Here is a 16367-nt window from a genome sequence, read left to right as displayed (position 1 = left end):
ATCATACCTTTTTTGAATGGCATAGTCTGATTTCCCACTATGCTTTGTAGTGTTTTGGCCATGGCGGAGGTAGCGACAGTTGGCCCAGTTGGGGAGGGCGGAGATGGGGACACCTCAGTTCTCCACCAACTCAAGGTTGTAGGAACCATCATAGCACTGTAGATGGTTTCCAAATTGTCTTGTACATATGTGAGATGTATCAATTTGGACCAAAACTCGCTGCCATATCGGGAAAAGGCAGCTGCATAAAGACTTTGTGCCAAGTCTAAACTCCCTGATGATGAGATATGGACCAGTAGGCAAGAGCTAGAGTAGATACCTAGAGGTAGAGAAGAAGAGTAGAGTAACAAGTAAAGAGTAGAGTAGAGTAGAGTACAGTACAGTACAGTACAGTACAGCAAAACAGAGCAGAGCAGAATAAAGTAGAGTAGAGTAGAATAGAGAAGAGCAAAACAGAGTAGTGCAGAGTAGAATAGAAAAGTAGAGCAGAGTAGAATAGAGAAGAGGAGAGTAGAGACAGTACCGTTGAGAGAACATTGGGTACCTACTAGCTGCAAATAATGTATTATAAGAACAGTGGAGAAGTTACGAGCAGAAGTAGAGTAGAGTAGAGTAGAGCAGAGTGGAATAGAGTAGAATAGAGATGAGTCGAGTAGAGTAGAATAGAATAGAGAAAAGTCGAGTAGAGTAGAGAACAGTAGAGTAGACAGTAGAGTACAGTAGAGTAGAGTACGTAGAGTAGAGTGGGATAGAGTACAGTAGAGTAGAGTAGACTACGTAAAGAGTAGAGTCGAGTAGAGTAGAATAGAGATGTGTCGAGTAGAGTAGAATAGAATAGAGAAAAGTCGAGAAGAGTAGAGTAGAGTAGAGAACAGTAGAGTAGACAGTAGAGTAGAGCATAGTAGAGTAGAGTACGTAAAGTAGAGTGGAATAGAGTACAGTGGAATAGAGTACAGTAGTAGAATAGAGACCAATAGAGTAGAGTACAGTAGAGTAGAGTAGAGTAAAGAACAGTAGAGTAGAGTAGATTTCTTTGTGCATGTATGAGTCCTCTTGCTCCCCATAGTAACTTCCAGATATGCAACAGTTAACTGACGACATATGTATTCAGTGATATGATTTAAGGCTAAGATTACTAAGAATGTTCCTTCTGTTATTTCTCACCATGAAGGTCACAGTTGATAAGCTGTACGAGTTCAGGGACCATTACTTCGAGCAACATGGCATTGACCAAGCAGCACAGAAGGCTGAGGATGTGAAAGCAGAGGTGTCAAAGGCCATCAAGCTGCTTGATGAGTTACAAGGTGATATTCTTACCTTTTGATAGTGGATGATCGTAATGTCCACTACTACTAGCTTTATTTTCACGTTTATTAGGAAGAGACTTATTCAATAAGTTGAACATCATTGTGAAACCTCTAACTCTAAGTGACCTGACTCCTAATGACCTGACATTACTGCATCGGTGTAGCCATGAGTCATCTTGGTTGTCAACTATGACATCATTGAGCCTGAGACAAAAGTATGCTTTGGATTCTCAAAGTATTCTTCTATTAGTATTATACCACTTCTGCCTTATATGCTGCCACTGTGCAATATTCACATGACTGTGGACGCACACCAAAGCAAACATACAAATAAACAAATACCAACTGATCACAATGCCTCAGAGTTCATTTTCAAGGAGTTAATTGTTTGCCTTTCTTACTAGTAGTAATGCTACCACCATCATGTTTTACACTAAAGCATTCATGCTGCAACTTTTCATCACACAGAGATATGCCCTAACAAGGCACAGGTTTACATGCAGAGAGGCCGCGCCCTGAATGTCACCTCAGATTTTGACCCGGAAGCTCTTGACATGCTCTCCAAGGCAGTTAAGTTAGATCCCTCCCTTGTGGAAGCATGGAACAACCTTGGTGAGTGCTACTGGAAGAAAGGAGATGTGGAGGCTGCCAAAAACTGTTTCTCTGGAGCTCTTACCAAGGTAGGACCTTACTTATAACTCTAAGCATATTTTGCCTCCAGTAAGAGCTAGGGTTCACCTCTAATGGGGGCCAGGAGTTTCTGTTGTGTATGCACCTATAAGTCCCAAATCCTATTGATTGTTCTGTATGAATTTTGGTATTTGGGTAGTTATTTAAGTCCCACAGTCATTTGGGCACTTTCAGGTATTGCTGCATTATTGGCTGACACCCCTGAAAGTAATGTGGTGTCATACATAGACAGTTTGTCTCCATGACAAGGTCTATAGCCTGAATTAGGGACAATCATGTGGCCTAGGACTTGTTGAGTACATATAGAATGCAACACAGTGTATTCCGTATCACCCGAGGTCCCAGCCCGGCTGCGGGTCGGATCGCCCGACGGCCGAAGGCCGGAGGGTGATCCGACCCGCGGTCGGGCTGGCAATAGCGCTTTATTTCTCTCACAGTCCAGGAACAAAGTGTCGCTGAGGAATCTGTCCATGGTCTTACGTCAGCTTGGTACAGACCCTGTAGATCGACTCAAGAACATCCAGGAGAGTGTGACTGTAGCCAAGGAAGCTGTACAACTGGATGTCAATGATGGCACTTCATGGTGTAAGACTTTGTCATTTCTAGTGTAAAATTTGCAAATGACAACTCTTTAAAGATTGCTCTATATTATTACTGTTGTGTATACATTTGTTGTCATATCTATTTTTACGTTTAAAGGTAGATATTATGGGTGGATACAGTGTACCGGTACAAAACCGTTTTTTCTTATTGGACCGGTCCGGAAAAACGAACCTGAAAAAAGAAAAAATTCTGTGGACTAGATGTTGGACCTATTGGAAAAGGAACAGATAATATGATCAGGCATTCACGTTTCAGGGCTTACCGGTCGAGGAAAATAACGAGCAAAGTGGTGGAAAGTCTATAGCCATTTCTACCAAGTTTTACAGTCAGTACAGAGGCAGGTAGCCCTGTAGGATTTCAAAACACCAATGGGTGTCGAATACTCCACAAAACAGTTTCTTTGTTGCAAAGTGGACCATTGTTTTTAGTATTGTCCATTCACAAGTTCTCGAATAATGAATCAGGTTCAGGTCCAAACCTGGACCTGATCCTTTGGACCTGAACCGAACCTGGACCTGAATTTTCTGTACCGGTACCCACCCCTAGTGGATACTGATCCAATGGACTGGTACATAACTTTTTTTCCTTACTAGACCAATCTGCAAGAAAAAAAATAGAAAAAAAAAATATCAGAGGGCCAGTTTTGGAATGACTAGGAGAAGTACTGTCCAGGAGGTAGCACTAAATTGGAGTTTTACTAGCTGTTTCTTGAAGTATCAATCTAAGGCCCATACAGAGCAGATTTACCTGAACCTCGTTTATACTTCTTTCTAAGACTTGACTGATTTCCATTGAGCTATACATTATATTTACAAATGCATAAAGGATGAGTCTACAGGTGATGAGTTGAGTAAGTTTTAAGACTAGAATCATTTTGTACCACTCAACAAGATCTGATGCAGGTTCAGATCTGGGCCTGGACATGAGTGTTCTGTACTGGTACCCAGCCGTGATGATGTTTTAATGTTTGTGATGTGACATTTATATTTTGTCCAGTTGTTCTCGGCAACGCCTACCTGTCTGTGTACTTCTCTGGTGACCAAAATCTACAGATTCTCAAACAATGTATGAGTGCATACAACCAAGCGGTAAGTGTTGGGTGGAGTGTGGAGGGAAATGATTTAATACTCACAAACACAAATTTCAATAAAGATGTGCATTGTTGGCTCTTTTTTTACTTTTCTAAACAAATAATCAGTACATTCCATCTCACTTATAACTCCCAATTTCATCCATTAGTCACTTATTAAAACTATCTTATTTCTTTATGTTTATTATGGGACTGTCAAGTATTGTAGGTAATATTGTTTAGTTATCACTTTCAACACTTTTACTTGAATAATTACTGACACAGACTGACCAGATCACATATGATATATGATTTAAAGGTCTTATAGTGTAGAAAGGTAGATGACAGATTATTAAAAAAACAGTTCACATTCATGCTACAAGCATACATTGTAAATATGATAATGGACTTGTTTTCCCTTATGTACAGTAGCATGAAATGAAGACATGTACTTAGTTTCTTTGGTTTGACTTACATCTAAAGCATTAATATCTCAAACAAACATGGGAAGTTTGGAACTATTAAATCATTCTGTGACTAGTAATAACACTATTCTAGTCCATCATAATGATAGGATAGTTTTACAATTAAATACTTGCTACACCTATGTATGTACACATAATATTCAAGCAAATATAGTTTTACATTAAAAGCTTATGATGTTGGTAGATCTACACAGATAAAACACATCAAATAATTATTCTGATATTATATTTGCCTCAACCAACTAGAAACCGGGTTAAAATGAACACAGATCACCAGGAAATTTTCTTGTTGGCATGGAAAAAAAATCACCCCTTTCATTAAAAAAATCTGTACTTCATAACATGACAATATATTTTCATAATAGCAGATGTAACAACAAAATTAACAACATTGGCTTGCAAATTCCAATGGAATCAAATTTTGCCTTTTCTTTTCTTTTGCAACACCCCTAACATTAACGTGAATGGGTGTAACAAACATTTAAAGCTGGAAACAGACTTTCACAGTTTGAAGAGTCATTCTCCATCCACGGCTGTAAGCACAGTGGACATATCCTCAGTGCTAGCCTCTGCTGTGATATAGAAGTTATCATTCAACACTGAAGTTGGCACAAGCTCCATGGGAGCCTGGAAACCTCTTGTTGCCATCTCCTCACTCTGGGGTACCAGGCAGCAGCACATTCTCACAAGGTGGCCCCGCAGGCCTCTCCTGGGCAGGTGACTATGGCTGATCATGCTTGCAACGTCAGCTTGGCTTCTGTCTTGTTTTGCTACTTTTTCTGCAGCCATTTCTGTCTCGGGGTACAGGGGAACATCCCCCAGCACACTGTCGAGGCTCTCACTGTCAGCCATGTCAGTAGTGTAGTAGATGACCTCATTATCTTCCTTATCTTCCTTTGAACAGATTTCCTCTGAAACTTCCTGTTTTGAGGTTGACCGCGAACATGTTGGTGTGGACACGGTCGAACCAGTGCCAGAACTGGGAGCAAGATGTTCCATTTTTCTTGATTCTTCAGATTTGTCCACCTTGTTTGTGCCCATTTTATTGGCCATTCTTTTGACATTTGGCGTAAGATTAGAGTGAAATTGCTTGCTTGGAGAGGTACTCTCAGTTGCGTCTGTCTCCTTTGTGGTTGGTACACTTACAACTTCTGGTGAAACGTCTTGTAGTAGAGATACACACTTTCTTGCCCTTGACTCATTTTTACCTCTAGCAGTACCGTATATTTGGTTGGCGGTGTTCTTGCTCCGTTTCCACATCCACCCTTGGCGAACTTCTTCCCGAGTCAGGCTTCGCTCTTTCAAAATGATGCTCAACTTTCTCTCTTCAGAGTCTGTGAGAGGGCGATGTAATCTGCAGTAAGACAGGAGCCTTAGTTCCTCAGCTAGTTCAGACTGCTTTTGCTTCTGAGAAAGTTCCTCTCTCAAATGTCCCTCCTCTGGAATGTTCCTCTCCTGTTCTTCAAAATGCACGATTTCCGTTGTGAATTTGGTCCCGTTGTTTTCCATGGCACTTGCGTTGTCCATTATTGCTGTCTGAACGCTTGCCGCCATCACAACTTGAAATTAGCGAGGCTGCTGTGAAATGTTTGTTTTAGAATGCCTACTTCAACCGTGGTTGACAATGCATTTGACAACAGGTAGAACTTGGGTTAGCAACGATAGAACACTCACAAATAACTGCTTCCAGCATTGAGCCCCAGCCTTTAGCGCATAATGAGTCGGCAGGGAAATGATTTTTGGCGTATACCCGGATGATGTAAATGTTTTACAACAATTTGTGGTGAGGAAACCACGTGATTTTTTACGGAAGTTGGCCGGAGACAACTGTGTTATCAGCTGGACGCACGCACGCTGTCGTCTGCTTTGGGACTGTACCAACTTGGACCTTTAATGGGGGGAGTACATTGCACCAAGTTTTGAATGTAGAATAATGTGAGGCTACGCACTCTCCAATAAAATGTTTCTAAATACATATGTACATAGTTAAGATTGTAATAGTCTTTAATTTGCAAACATTCGATTTTACTTATGTATGAAAACGTGTGTATTAGTGTCTGCTACCCGGTTGTTTGCCGTGGTATTGCCCGAAAAAGAAAATGGCGGACATCAACATTCGAAAAGCCGAGAGCAGACGACGTGGAGACAAGACGACCCATTTCTAGCTGTTATCGTGGCATGACAACTGTATCGCTTCCCATACAGTATCTTTAGGATATTATCTGGTGTCTTCATGCAGCTGGAAAATCGATCTGTTGAGCGAGGGAGCGTGCTAAAGTAAAATTTGGCGTTACAACACCATTCAGCGATGACGGAAGGCGATGTCAATTTCTGGGATTCCCTTGAGACTTTAGGCCACGAACTTCTGAATCGTGAAAGAGAGATTGTTCATAAAAGACTACCCTCTACAAAGAAAGACAAGTCATCTGCCTCAGACGATGGAGAGAATGGTTCCAGGGGACAAGTGTTGAGAGCTATCGAGCGTCTTACCGAGACAATGATTGCCGCCTTGTCCAAAGGACAGTCTCCTGTCCTGACTTACAAAGACAGGCAAAACTCCTCAAACGTCTCCTTCGACGAGGATTTTGGAGTCGTTCCCAGTGACAATCCTGTAGTAAAGACGGTGGACTTCTCGGCAATAAAATCGACTACAAGATTCGCAAGAACTTTACAAGTCCTTGCCATAAGTTACCGGCTTGTGCAGACGAACACATATTCTACAAAACGGGACGTCTTTTACAACAACACCAAGTTGTTTGGTAGCCAGCGTGTGCTTGACACGATAGTTGACGACATTGCCTGCATGTTGGAAGTACCCAGGCATAGTCTGCACATCCTAGCCACATCCAAAGGTTGTGTAGCCGGGGATCTAACCCTGGTGGACAGCGATGGCAGTTTTCTGGACTGCTCAGTAGCAAGTGGAGGGACCATGGTGCCAGCACACGTACAACATATCACAAACCTACACTCAAGTAAGTCAGGGTTTCTATTCTGGTGTGCCTGTTTTCAAATGCTTCTAATATTCTGTCAAGTTTTAAATTCTTTAGAAAGTGACAAAGATGGAAGGAATTCTGCAATGGAAAAATCTCTACAGCTGTGTCAAGCAATTTCCTTGTTTTCTGCAATCACACTTCATAAATTGAAAGCTGGCCTTTTTTAGTCTGTATGGGTAAGCTATTAATAGACCAGTGTCAACAGTATATCATTCTCTATTTAATTTTAGCCCCCTGTTGTAAGACATATACAAACTCATGGCTGGAGTTATTTCACCAATGAAAAATGTTAAGATGGCATATACATTATATTAAAAAATGACTTGGTTGGATAAGTGTTAAAACTGCAACCAAGTTGCTGATGTCCTTCTTTTCCCTTCCAGACGCCAAGTTTGTGCTGGTTGTGGAAAAGGATGCCACTTTCCAGAAGTTGCTGGACGACGGGTTCTGCAGGAAGCTGGCACCTTGCATCTTGGTCACAGGCAAGGGGGTACCCGACCTCAACACACGTATGTTAGTCCACAAACTGTGGAAGGCTTTCCACATACCCGTCTTTGCCCTGGTGGACGCTGACCCCCACGGTATGGAAATCATGTGTACATACAAGTACGGGTCCATGGCACTTTCACATGAATCCCACAGCCTGACTGTACCCACCCTAAAGTGGCTTGGAGTGCTGCCTTCGGACGTCAGGCGGCTATGTATCCAAGAAGATGTTCTCTTACCCATGACTGACTCGGATAGAGCGAAAGCAAGGGAGCTACTAAGAAGGCCGTACCTTTCTGCAGAGCCGTTGTGGAGGAGAGAGCTAGAGGAATTCATGACGAGGGACAGAAAGGCGGAAATCCAGTCTCTCATCTCCATTTCTCCAACCTTCCTGACAGATGTGTACATTCCTAACAAAATCAAGTTTGGAGGATGGATCTAATGTCAAAACCTTTTTGTTAAAGATGTGTTTGAAAGGACTTGAAGTTGCTTTTGTCTGACTAGTCAACACATCTGTACGGCAACAAGGATAAATGTTAACTCCCATAAGCTGACTACTAAAGGTTTGCTGAGAAAGAACTTCAAAAAAGAAGCTGAATGCATAATGACTGGCATAAAGACATTGACTCTATGAGGACATTTTGTATTCTTTTGGAACATATCTGTAAACCATTCATTTTCTGATATTGATATTGATATAAGACACCAATATTTATTGCATGTATCATATGGATATGCCCATGTTATGAAATATGATAGGCATCCAGGGAATTGCATGCATTGAATTGTTACAGGATGCTGTAAGATGCCTAAAGGCTGGCATTGTCAATACTGTGTACAGAGATTATGTTTCACATAATAAAGATGTTGTATTGAATATATTGATTTGTGTTTTTTCATGATTTCACATTATTTGTAAGTGTTATATAACACTTTTCAGGAATACCTGTATGTAAAATAGGATCATTTTTTTATGTTGGAAAAGTAGATTAATAACAGCTGTAATGTCTTGCTAGGCAGTCCCATTGTTATGTACTACTAGTATTTGCAGCTTTTCAGAAGAGGAAAGATAACAAAATCTCTTTTATTTCCAATCAGATATTTAACTATTTGAACTCTTTCAGGAGGGCGATGTTGTGGCCAAAAGCAATCCAGACCTGCACTTCAACAAAGCAACAGTAGGTCAAGCCTCCATACACATACTCGTCTATTATTTGACAAATGTCTTTATCAATACTGTAGGTTTGAGTCATGCTTAAATTGAAGATAAGTGTATTCTCCCTTCTAACCAGATGTCTACCAATCAGAGAATTGGCTTTACCTGAAGAAAATATTTAGGTGATTCTATCACTGACAGCCATGTCTACAAAAGTGGAAACCTTGACATAGTTTTCATCAGAGCCTACCCAAGGTGTATCATATAGGCTTTGGGTGAGTCTCTGCAAGGGAGAATGGATGAGCATTGCCAGATATTTGATATTTATCAGTTATGTTCATAATATCTTTCTTTCATCTGTTGACAGGTGTTAAGGTATGAAGAACAGTTTCAGCTGGCCTTGATGCACTGGGACCAAGCTTCAGCACTGGACCCCACGTGGGACCAGCCTAGCATGAAGCAGACACAGCTTCTCACTTACCTGTCCAAGGTGGCGGACATGGTGCACCACAAGGTAGGGAGGAAAGTGACATGGATGGTAACTTGGTAAGGTAGTCTTGTGGTTAGAGTGCTGATTTTGAATCTAAAGGTTTTGGGTTTGCATTCCTAGCAGTCCCCAGTGTTTTAACCTTGAGAAAGGCACTTAAGACCCATTTCCTTACTTGATTAATGATCAGGTAAAAAAAAAGTACCTAGCTTCGAGTAGGGATGTCCTGTCAGATGGGACGTAAAGCCTGATGTCTCGTGTTTGGGAAGAGCCACACCTAGTGCACTTGAAACATCCTAATGTACTTATTGAAAAGAGCTAGGATCATTACCAGTGTTTTTTAATTAAACCTAAATAAAATCCTGAAAATTTCACATTTATGTTTTTGTAGCAAATTCTATGTACACATGTAGATCTGGGATTTCATGACATCCCAAATTTGTTTTCTAGTATATAGGACTACTGAAAAAAATGCTTTTTCCTCCTACCGCGGATGATACCAGACTACAAAAGTAAATGATTTTACAATATTACGATACGTTCTTTGTTTTCCAGGGGAAATTGAAAGCCAAAAGACTCCAGTCCATGCTGAAGTCTCTGTCAGAGAAGGACCTGGGGCCATATGGAGGCGGATCATTTGAAAGCTCAACAGGGAAGAAAGTTCCATTGGAATCGACAACTTTGGCAAATTTGGCTACTGGACTGAATAAGAATAAACTGGTGTTGGGCAAAGTGGTTTGCAGTGTCACAACAGAGGAAACCATTCCTTTGTAAGTATGTCAATACTTTTGTAGTTTGTGTGAAAAGGGAAGAATTGGTAACTTTCTCAAATGCTTTTAGTTGTTGAGACTGAAACGTTGGTTCTTTAACTGACAAATGTGTCTTCACTCTTCTAGCACCTTTGCTTTGACCGACAAGGAAGGCACCTGCTTTGCAGTAACGTTGTACAACGTGGCACCTAATTATGGAACAATTGTTGGGGACTCGGTGGCCATTCCAGAGCCTTTCTTGCAACATGTAGACTTTCAGCACAAGGACAAGGTACATATCCTCTCTTAAATGATTTTCTAATTCTCGTATGCAGAGCCTCACCTACGACATATGGAATACACCTTGGAGATGCTACGCTAAAATGTGAAATTTATACTTGTTGCAGAAGTTCCAGTTCAGCTTGATCCGTGTGGAGACTCCGCTGGTCCTTGTGGTCAACAGCAGGAAGCTAGGACTGGACAAACAAGCACCAACTGTCCTGGCTTGTACAACAATGAGTGAATAGGCCAACTGTTGTAGTTGGTATTTTGTGTACATTCTGATCAAAATAGATTATCTGATACTCCTTTAAGGACTGCTGCCTTGTTGTTAAGTCTTATGTGGGTTTGTATACACATATTCTTCCCGTTAAATCCAATATCCTAATTTAATAAAACTGATTCGACAATGTGTAGGATTTTTTCAAAGAGTGAGAGACACAACTTGCTGTGCTACTAAGGATATGAGATTTACGGCAACATGGAAAATCAGTTGCATTTAGGTAGGCACTTGTGTGTGATTGGAGCACATATGATAAGGAAGTTATTGAGTCTGCTGTTCTATTTGTTCGGTGGACACCCTTCAATAGTATGGAGCTGAGCATCTGGAGTTTTTGTACATAGTTTGTATGTTTCATATGATCTTCAGATACTGGTGGCCTTTATATCCCTTATTAGATGTGTGCTGAAGAGGGCATAATAGACCAACCCTGGCTGTCTATCACAATGACTTGAATCAAGAAACAGTGAAAACTGACTGTTGGAAAAAAAAAAAAATGTAGTTTATTTGTTTTCATCTAAAGTTGATTGATGTGATACAGAGACATTTTCACACAAACTGAAGCTTTATGCTAATAAATTGTTTTGTATATCATAATACAACCTGTTGTTCAACTGTATTGCTAAGTACACAAAAGATGAATTTGCACCGTCTTGCACACAACAATCATTGTACATTGTACAAGACTGTTGGAACCTTTTGATTGTTGCCTGTTTGAAGTTTCTGTATAAAATCTACAATAAACACAAGATTGTTTCATACTATATTTCGAAATTGTCTACTTTTTGCGGACTGTGCCTTTGGTTTTGATGCCATGGGCCCCCGCTGGCGTCTGCTTGGTTGGGTCGTAAGTGAATGTCTGTGGTACCGGACCTGTCCCCGCCTCCTTCCATCTAAGTGCTGCTCGTCTTTGTCTGTTTTCCACCTCATTAGCAAGGTTAGCATTTTTCCACCCTGGAATTACAAAACATATTTATAATTCATTCTTACATCATTATTCATGACATTGTGGGGTTTATGTCAAATTTTGAAAATTTCATTTTGGAGTGGGCTGATGTTGGGATAGTCCATTTATGCAAAAGGTTGATATGCAACCATCTAGTTTTTCATGGGGAGAGCGAAGTATGCTATATTTGCTGGCAAATGTGGCCTATCTATTTTAGTGAGTCTATTTTATAGAAAAATTCAAGAGCTGCTAAAATGATACACTCTACTGGCAAAAATGTTTGATTTAGGTGGGAACAATGCATCAATCAATTGTATACATGTTAAGGTTGGGATGCAAAAATGCTAACAAAAGTTTATTTTCACATCATGAAAATAATTGGAATGCAACTAAGGTAGGTAAATACATGTACTGTGACTATAACTATGGGGAAAACAGTCAAGTAAAAATGTAAAAATTTAGAGTAACTACAAGCCAGCTTTACCTAGCTAGGGCAGTTGGTCACCACAGTGTAGCTTTTACTAAGTTGGGACAGTTGGTAACTACAACATAGCTTTACTTAGCTAGGACACTTGGTAACTACAACATAGTCTTACCTGATTTCATGCCTTTGATGAAGCCTTCGCTCTTCTTCAAACTGGACGGATCATGCTGGATCTTGTTCGGCATCTTCAGCCACTGTCTGACAGCAGGGACCTTCAGCAGGCTGATCTGAGCAATGGTGAAGGTGTTGGACGTCATCCAGTATGTGAAGATAGCCTGTTGAAAAGTACAACAAAACAATCAGTACATGTTTCAACAGTTTCTATCTCTGACATAAATTGAATGCTGGAACACATATTTAAGGGAAGAAATTGGTCAAAATCATATGGATTCAGATTTTGGATAGCTGAGTTCTTTATAGTTAGATGATACAATTATAGGGTACACTGGTGAATTTCAGATATGTGACATGTCTAATATACTTACTGCATTTTCCTACACAATGCAATATACCTTGGGGAAGCTGTGCTAAACCGGGCTGGGGTTTCCACTTTTGTGGACAAGCCTCTAACCTGCTGTTAGGAGAGAACAGTTTACCTACAGAAACATTCTCTGATTGACTGACAGCTGGTTAGTGGCCATGCCCACCAAAGTGGTAAACTCGGCCTAGTCTAGCCTCCCCAAGGCATATTGGACAAGAATGTACTTACAGTGGGGAATGAAGCTGTGAGAGGCAGGATCATCAAAGACACCACTCTCATCACATTCTTCATCATCTTCATCTGAGGATTCTCCACTCCCAACTCAGAACCAAGCTATAAGGGGAGACAAGTAAACTTGTTTAAAACATGACCCAAGATAAAGGATGTCCCTGGCGACAAGGAAATTAATAGCAATATCATTTGGTACGATGAATTCTAATTCAAAAACAAGTCAAATATTATTCATGGGAGGTAGAGTGTAGGAAAATTAACGTCTTTCCTGTTACAGCTCCGAAAAAAATTAGAGTTATCAGATGGTTGGTAGGGATTGCCATGTTGTCTATTTTCGATCAAAGACACTGGTATTTCCACCATCAAGTTTTTATTATACAGACATCAATTCAATTTGTTCAAGCACAATTCACCCTGATGTCAAATTTGATGTCCCTTGCCAGACGGAGGTCAACTCCCAAGGGTTGTCAGGTTTTTGCTGGGAACTGGAAACACAATTTTCCCCCCTAGGCCTAGATCACAAAAATCTAGTGTATCATTTTTTTATGTCCATGCTTGGATGCCATCATCCAAACACCACAATTGTTGCCCGTGACACATAAACTACATTGTAATTTTTTTGTATATTGACAAGTCCACTACCTCAATGATGGTCAGCATTGTAATAGATGTCATGACAGGAAGGATGAAGTAAGGGTCGGAGGCCGTGAGGTCAGTGAACCAGAAAATTCCTCCTGTTGCCATGCTCATGATGGGCAGGGTAGCCATGCGCCGCAGGCCCACGAAGAACGAGATGAAAACAGGCATCTAGAAGAAAAACAGTATGTTGAATGAAAAAGCACTTTTTGCAGGTCTTCAATAGCCCTATGAGGACAAAATTTTCAGAACAAACCTAATCACATCCCCTTCACTACAGTGCTATATGAAATTACAAGAGCCTGGCTGAACAAAGCCGAAGAACTCTACTCTACTCTACTCTAAGTGGATACCCCTAACGGCCTAACATACATAACTACTAGTACAGATGCACACATGATTACAGTACTATAATCATTAGACATATGTTATTTGGTATCCACATGTATTTCTTTGACTTAAGACATACATGAATAAAAAACATCTCACCTGTACCAATGGAACCAGGAAGTTTTTCAAAGGATTGACTCCATGTTTTTTCATAAATGCCTGAAGTTCAGCAGTTTGGTGGGCAACTGAGCAGGAGGAGAAAAGGATAGTGGTTACAGGGAGATTCAGAAATAAATGGACTCGCAAATGCCTGTGGAAATATCTTTGGGTCCGAGTAGCAGCAGCCACATTCATAATAGCACAACTCTATGCAAAGATATATTGTTCTGAGTCAAGTCGTGGGAAGATCCTAAATGTGTGACAGTCTTTAGGGTGTCTGACCTCTACAGTGAACATACCTTCAAACTTGTTTCCCATCGTTCTGGCCTCGTTAATCTTCTCATTCATTTTCTGAATCTGAGGCATGACATTGTTTAAGTTGATGGCATTCTTCTGTCCCTTCACAATCAAGGGAAACATCAGGCTCCTGGCCAGCAGGGTACCTACAGAGATGGAAGGGAAATGCAGACAAAAGCATGAGCAACAAAATCAATATAAAACAACACAAATGGAGTCTTCTAACATTTACATACAGATAAATAGCCAAAGTGAATTTAAGATTACAAACTACAAAAAGAGCTCAAGATAAGGACAAGCATGCTCCCTACCAGGAAGCTACTCTGTATCTTTATAGGCAGTGTAACAGCCCTTCAGCATAACACATGAATTTCACAGGCACCTAACACAGTATCAGCTGGTTATATTACACTGAATGACCTGTAAAAATGCACATCTAGCTGAAAGCATGGTTTAAAGCTGTCTAGTGAGGATGCCCCTAATGTGACCACTCAGTCCTGACTCAGATGACATCCAAACTACACTGTACGAAAAAAAAAACTCTTGGCTGTGTGTTCAACACTGGAAAGAATAGGCTGAAGCACAGAGTACTTAACTTCTAAAGGCATATCAGAACAGTCTTACTTACAGCAGACAATGGAGGCCCACCATGGTAGGTGCAATGTGGAGTGAAACATATCTATGGATGACTGAAGAAGACAGATGGGTGACCATCCTCCCAGCCCCAGCTCTGTGAGGGAAGGATCCACCCCTGTCTCTGCTGCGGCCTGCATGATGTCATGGGCAGTGGGGGTCTCAAAGGGTACAGGAGTGACTTCTGTCAGTGGGGCATCAGTGGCGATGGCTGGTGGTACTTCAGATGTGATGTTTGGTGCTACTGCATCAGGAGGGCTGGATGATGTATCTGCTGCCTGTTATATAAATAACAAGAAGATCTCATAACTGTGAAGTACCTGTAATACTGTATAAGTTTTCACAAATTTCATGTTTTATCTATTACTGTGAATTCGTTGCTGATACCTGTCAATACATTTTTCTATCTGTGCAACTTATAATAACCAAGGCAAAGACACCTTTCCCATCTTGTCAATCATTTGCTACACCATTTTTGCTTCACCTCCTGTCAGGGGGTTGAACCCAGATCCTCATTGTTGGACAAACACTGACATTATATCCATTATTCAACAGGATGCCATGTCTGTATGCTAGAGCAATAAAACAATTACACACCTGCATATTGGACTGTGTCCTTTCTACATCTGTGCTGTTGTACCGAATCCCCACCATACCCAGAACCCCCATGTTGTTCCTTCTCAGCCAGCTCCATGTGACGTCAGTGAAGTGTGTTATTCTGGGTGCAGACCTGATGTGACCCGGGCCCAGACTCTGGTGGACTGCAACATAGCCTCGCTGGGACTGTAAGAAAGGTTAGGAATTCGCTTATGATGTGCGATAATACATGTAACATCATACAAAACTGGTGTAAGTAGGAAATACAACATGGTGTAGTGTACTCCGTATCATCTGAGGTAAGGTTACCAGGCTGACTGCAGATCTAAGTGCCTGACAGCCAAAGGGTAAGTCAACTCATGGAAAGGATGGGACAGTGGGTGATGCGGAATATACAGTCCGGTATGCCATAACCTGCTGCAAAAGCACATATTCCAATAAAAGAAATTCCAAAAAAATTTGGGGTCCACAAACTACAAATTGTAGGAACATCAATTCAAATGTCTCATTCCTTGTTCCGAAGAAGTAGAGGTAGAAATACAATGTTTTGGGTTGAAAATGAAATGATGATGATGTTAGTTTTATACAAAACAGAAAAGAGATTATTCAATGCCTGCTACATTGTATGAAGAGCAAAGTTACCAAACATTTGGTTTAAAGTGTAGACACACTATATTGTAGTTGCCATGCCCTACCGGTACACATCCATGTTAATTGCTGTAAAAAAATTTCATGCCCCCCTCCCTCATCACAAACGTAGTGGACTTGCATTGAGCACTGTCAGCTTATAACTGCAATCATAGGCACACAGACCGCCCCACGTTGACTCTGAAGGTTGTACAAATCAAAGAACAGCAAATCGCATTTTGCACTCACCGCTTGTCTGCCCAGATTTCTAAAAATTAAATGCCCTCCACCGCCGCAACTTCGCACCAACGCCGCCATGCCTGTGCCTGTGCCTTTGGGTTACCCTGGGTTATACCATTACT

At 41.0% G+C, this 16367-nt stretch overlaps 3 protein-coding genes across 3 annotated transcripts; 2 read left to right on the top strand and 1 right to left on the bottom strand.

Annotated features, from left to right (window-relative positions):
- The first annotated feature begins 48 nt into the window (after positions 1 to 48).
- Positions 49 to 11348, top strand: LOC118417549 (tetratricopeptide repeat protein 5-like). Its single transcript, XM_035823139.1, has 10 exons — positions 49 to 135; positions 1172 to 1304; positions 1776 to 1987; positions 2435 to 2582; positions 3597 to 3688; positions 8758 to 8811; positions 9157 to 9303; positions 9832 to 10046; positions 10173 to 10317; positions 10433 to 11348. Exons 1-10 carry the CDS (start codon positions 61 to 63, stop codon positions 10550 to 10552), a joined length of 1341 nt encoding a protein of 446 aa, XP_035679032.1. The 5' UTR covers positions 49 to 60; the 3' UTR covers positions 10553 to 11348.
- LOC118417550 (meiotic recombination protein SPO11-like) lies at positions 6216 to 8332 on the top strand. The gene is made up of 2 exons (XM_035823140.1): positions 6216 to 7126; positions 7531 to 8332. Exons 1-2 carry the CDS (start codon positions 6463 to 6465, stop codon positions 8073 to 8075), a joined length of 1209 nt encoding a protein of 402 aa, XP_035679033.1. The 5' UTR covers positions 6216 to 6462; the 3' UTR covers positions 8076 to 8332.
- LOC118417548 (mitochondrial inner membrane protein OXA1L-like) lies at positions 11073 to 16351 on the bottom strand. The gene is made up of 9 exons (XM_035823138.1): positions 16255 to 16351; positions 15379 to 15564; positions 14777 to 15059; positions 14151 to 14294; positions 13852 to 13937; positions 13369 to 13533; positions 12724 to 12828; positions 12127 to 12289; positions 11073 to 11538 (listed from the first exon to the last, which is right to left on the bottom strand). The coding sequence occupies exons 1-9, from the start codon at positions 16321 to 16323 to the stop codon at positions 11363 to 11365; spliced, it is 1377 nt and encodes a 458-aa protein (XP_035679031.1). The 5' UTR covers positions 16324 to 16351; the 3' UTR covers positions 11073 to 11362.
- Positions 16352 to 16367: the final 16 nt, after the last annotated feature.

Source organism: Branchiostoma floridae, chromosome 6, assembly GCF_000003815.2.
Source record: "Branchiostoma floridae strain S238N-H82 chromosome 6, Bfl_VNyyK, whole genome shotgun sequence".
Lineage (NCBI taxonomy): Eukaryota > Metazoa > Chordata > Leptocardii > Amphioxiformes > Branchiostomatidae > Branchiostoma > Branchiostoma floridae.
The sequence above is the reverse complement of the archived record's forward strand: the minus strand, read 5'-3'. Positions and strand labels throughout refer to the sequence as shown.